Consider the following 3,695-nt stretch of genomic DNA (forward strand, 5'->3'; position numbering starts at 1 on the left):
GAACATCCCCCGGGAACGGGACCGAACATCCCCCGGGAACGGGACCGCGCATCCCCCGGGAACGGGACCGAACATCCCCCGGGAACGGGACCGCACATCCCCCGGGAACGGGACCGCACATCCCCCGGGAACGGGACCAAACATCCCCCGGGAACGGGACCGCACATCCCCCGGGAACGGGACCGAACATCCCCCGGGAACGGGACCGCGCATCCCCCGGGAACGGGACCAGACATCCCCCGGGAACACACGGCCCTGGGACCGAACATCCCCCGGGAACGGGGCTGCACATCCCCCAGGACTGGGACCGCACATCCCCCGGGAACGGGACCGAACATCCCCCGGGAACGGGACCGAACATCCCCCGGGAACGGGACCGCACATCCCCCGGGAACGGGACCGCACAACCCCCGGGAACGGGACCGCACAACCCCCGGGAACGGGACCGCACATCCCTCGGGAACGGGACCGCACATCCCTGGTCCCACAGGCTGCGCCGGCACGGACACGGGACCTGCATCAGCGAAGCTAAAGCTGCAAAGGCAGCGGCGATTTCCAGGGCATGGAAAGCAGAGGGAAACCACAGCAGCCCACATCGGTCTGTGGGCAGGGGGGAGAACAATCCCCTCACCACCCACCTGAACAGGTCTCCAAACTGGCTCCTCAGGTGGCTGCAGGACACGCACAGGTCGTACAGGAAAGCTAAAATGCACCGTTCTGGGGAGGAACACTCAGAGGGGTTCACGACGTGCTTTACTACCCCACACAACCTGCAAAGGCAAAAGCATCCCCAGTTTGTTCCAACAGCCCTGACAGCTGTGTCACACACTGTCACAGATCAGACAAACCCACCGTCAGCTGGGACAGGACAGACCTTCACCTGCAGCCCGACGGGGCTCGTGTGACATTTGGTGTCACCCGGGGCAGAGGCACTCGTAGAGCCCAGGGCAGAGCGGGGCAGATGGGCAGGAAATCAGGAGGCACAACCCCCCTTGTCCAAGGCTACGAGGGCTGGGGATCCCCCATCCCCTGGCAGGGGGGTGCAGGCTGCAGAGCTGAGCCCTCCACCCCGCTCACCTGAGCTCACTGCAACACCCGCTCCAACCGCCCGAATCAAAACGCTTTCCTTGCTTAAGAGAGAACAAAACCCCTCTTTTAAAGGCGTGTGTGCCACCGAGCCCTCGAAGCCCTGCGGTGTGCTGGGCGCTGAGCAGGAGGCAGGCGTGGGGCAGCAGCACGGCCACGATGCTCACACACACACGATGCTCTCACACACAGTCCCGGCGTGCAGCTCCCGGCCAGGCTGGACGACTTCAGCAGCAGCTCCGCCTCCACCGCGCTCAGCTCGGTCAGCAGCTGAGAACACAGGCAAGAGCGACAAACTGAAGGTGATTTCCCAGTTAAACACGTAAAACGGGAGCAAAAAAAAAATTAAGGAAAAACTGTGAGGTGAACAAAAATGCAGTTCTTTACTCGCCACAGAACAAGGGGAAGAGGGAGCAAAATAAATGCTTGAAGTTTAAAAAACATCCCTCAGAAGAGCTCTTTGGAAATCCACGGCGTTTCAGGCACCCCGATGCATTACTGGGTAACACAATGGTTTAATCCGAAACAGCAAAGCCCATCCTAAAATCCTTTCTTCTAAATGAATCCAGAATTTTGTTAATTTTGAAAGATTTAAAAATAAAATGCATCTATTGGTTCTCCACAACCATCACAGCACGGCAGAAGGAGAAGCATCCAGTGCTCTGTTTGAGAGGGAGGAAACTGGAACAGCCACAGGCACACAGAGGGAATTTGCAGCCCAGCTCTTGGGGGTTTCCTGGCTTCCCAGAACATGTCCCACAGCTTTGTCCTCCCAGGACCTCACCAGCTGAACTCTGCTCACCTGCACTGCAAAGTCCATGAGCCCGTTGATGTTCAGCGCTGGTCCATAAGGTCGAAGATGAGCTGGACGTGGTGAGCCAAGGGCAGGTGGGACGAGGTTCCCGAGGCAAAGCTGGTGATCTGCTCGAGGACGTTGCTGGAGATCTGGGAAAGGGAACGCTGGAGGTCAGAGGTGACACCAGCACTCCCAAAATGCTGCTGTGCCAGGGGCAGCAGAGAGTGCCAGCACTGTACAGGTAAGAGTGCTCACACACCAGGCACAGGCACCCCTGTCACCCCCTGTCCCTGAGCCAGGCACAGAGCCCTTCCCTTCCAGACCTCACAGCACACAAAAGGTTGTTCTGCTGCTTCACAGCTGGGTCTCAAACTGTTCCCAACAGCTGCAGCACTGATTTCTGCTCTGGAGGCAGTTTGCTTCAAAGGAGCAGAAAAATCATTTTTCTTTGCATCTTACTGCACTGTGATTTATTTCAATTGATTGAAATATTCAATTGGTTTTCAGTTCATTAATTACACATAAACCAAACTTGTAATAAATTTATTCAAAAGACCAGCCCAAAAGATGTCTTATAAATTGTGTCAAACATTCACCTCTTTTATTTGTTTCACATGTTAGCCTCTGGTATTAAAACATACTTAAAACCAGTAACACATACAAAATGATGAAACTCTGTGCTGCCACACTTGCACACTTATGAGTCCTGACACAAAGCAGGAAAACCAGGCTTGTCCTTCAGAACAAATTATCATATCATCATAGAATGATTTGGGTTCAAAGGGACTGTAAAGCTCAACTCATTCCACCTCTGCCTCGGGCAGGGACACCTTCCACTAGACCAGGTTATTTTGTATACATACAAAACACTCATAAAAAGCAGGATTTCCTTCCCATTTGACATCCCTGCAGCAGAGCTAAAAGGCCACAATTTGACACAAGGGAGGTACCTGGGATGTCACCTGATGTTGATCGAAATAGGACAGCTGCTGCAGTTTGGTTAACACAGTCTCCAGGCTTGGAAATGCCTCTGCTTTGGTCTTCCAGGCTTTCTGCCCTTCGTCCCCCACTGGACAGATATAAAAGGTTACTTCAGTCATTTTATATTTAATGGAGCCCTAGCAGTTTTCCATTGCTACTGATTTAAAAGACAATAAAAACCTTAATAAGTTTTACCCTTGACTATACAAATCCCATTAGCCCCAGTTTTCCATTATAATGATACACAACAGCACAAAACAGAGTCAAAGCTGCCACGGGGTTATCCCAGTGCCCAGAGGTGACACCCCAGAGAAGCTGAACACAACCACACTCTGTTACCAGGAGGGTGAGACCATGGATCACTCACATTCCAGGCTTTAGCCCAACACAAGTGTTTGCAGCCAATTGTTACAATGGAAAACAGGGATTTCTAGAAGCAGCAGCCCTTGGTCATCCCAAAGCACTGTGGGGCCACGGGGCTCTGCTCAGCACCTCCCCAGGGACTGCCAAGGGGAGGAAAAAGCCAAATTATGGGATAACGTGCATGTGTCCAGACAATGGTCACTACAGGTGATTGAACAGCAGCCTCAGAGCATTTACCACCCATTTCTGTGGTGCTCTTCTTGTTCAGGATCTTGAGGATGTCTTTGGTGATCTTCTTCAGCCGCTGCCTCGCTTCCTCCCGCTCCTTCCCCACAGCACAGAGGAGAATCATGCGCTGGTTACACTCGTGGCTGGAGGATTCATCCTGGAAAGAGCAAGTGAAGTCTCTTTGCCTGTCCCTGCCATCACCTGCATCCCTGCCACCATCACCTGCATCCCTGCCACCATC

The 3,695-nt window shown here is 53.6% G+C and overlaps 3 protein-coding genes across 4 annotated transcripts in view; 1 reads left to right on the top strand and 2 right to left on the bottom strand.

Annotated features, from left to right (window-relative positions):
* The window catches only part of LOC113968919 (mediator of RNA polymerase II transcription subunit 12-like protein), a 6,464-nt gene extending 4,558 nt beyond the window's left edge, over positions 1-1,906 (bottom strand). The window contains exons 1-3 of the mRNA XM_027685911.1: positions 1,889-1,906; positions 1,277-1,356; positions 632-770 (exon numbers count right to left, since the gene is read on the bottom strand). Coding sequence (XP_027541712.1) covers positions 632-770; positions 1,277-1,356; positions 1,889-1,906 — 237 coding nt within the window. The remainder of the gene's footprint in view (positions 1-631; positions 771-1,276; positions 1,357-1,888) is intronic.
* P2RY12 (purinergic receptor P2Y12) overlaps positions 1-3,695 on the top strand; it is a 13,613-nt gene that overhangs the window by 6,678 nt on the left and 3,240 nt on the right. The window lies entirely within an intron of this gene.
* The window catches only part of LOC113968920 (mediator of RNA polymerase II transcription subunit 12-like protein), a 2,500-nt gene continuing 74 nt past the window's right edge, over positions 1,270-3,695 (bottom strand). The window contains exons 2-5 of the mRNA XM_027685912.1: positions 3,464-3,611; positions 2,833-2,951; positions 1,889-2,031; positions 1,270-1,356 (exon numbers count right to left, since the gene is read on the bottom strand). Coding sequence (XP_027541713.1) covers positions 1,921-2,031; positions 2,833-2,951; positions 3,464-3,611 — 378 coding nt within the window. The 3' untranslated portion in view covers positions 1,270-1,356; positions 1,889-1,920. The remainder of the gene's footprint in view (positions 1,357-1,888; positions 2,032-2,832; positions 2,952-3,463; positions 3,612-3,695) is intronic.

This window comes from Neopelma chrysocephalum, unplaced genomic scaffold (genome assembly GCF_003984885.1).
Source record: "Neopelma chrysocephalum unplaced genomic scaffold, ASM398488v2 Primary Assembly neopelma1_69, whole genome shotgun sequence".
In the NCBI taxonomy this organism is placed as follows: domain Eukaryota; kingdom Metazoa; phylum Chordata; class Aves; order Passeriformes; family Pipridae; genus Neopelma; species Neopelma chrysocephalum.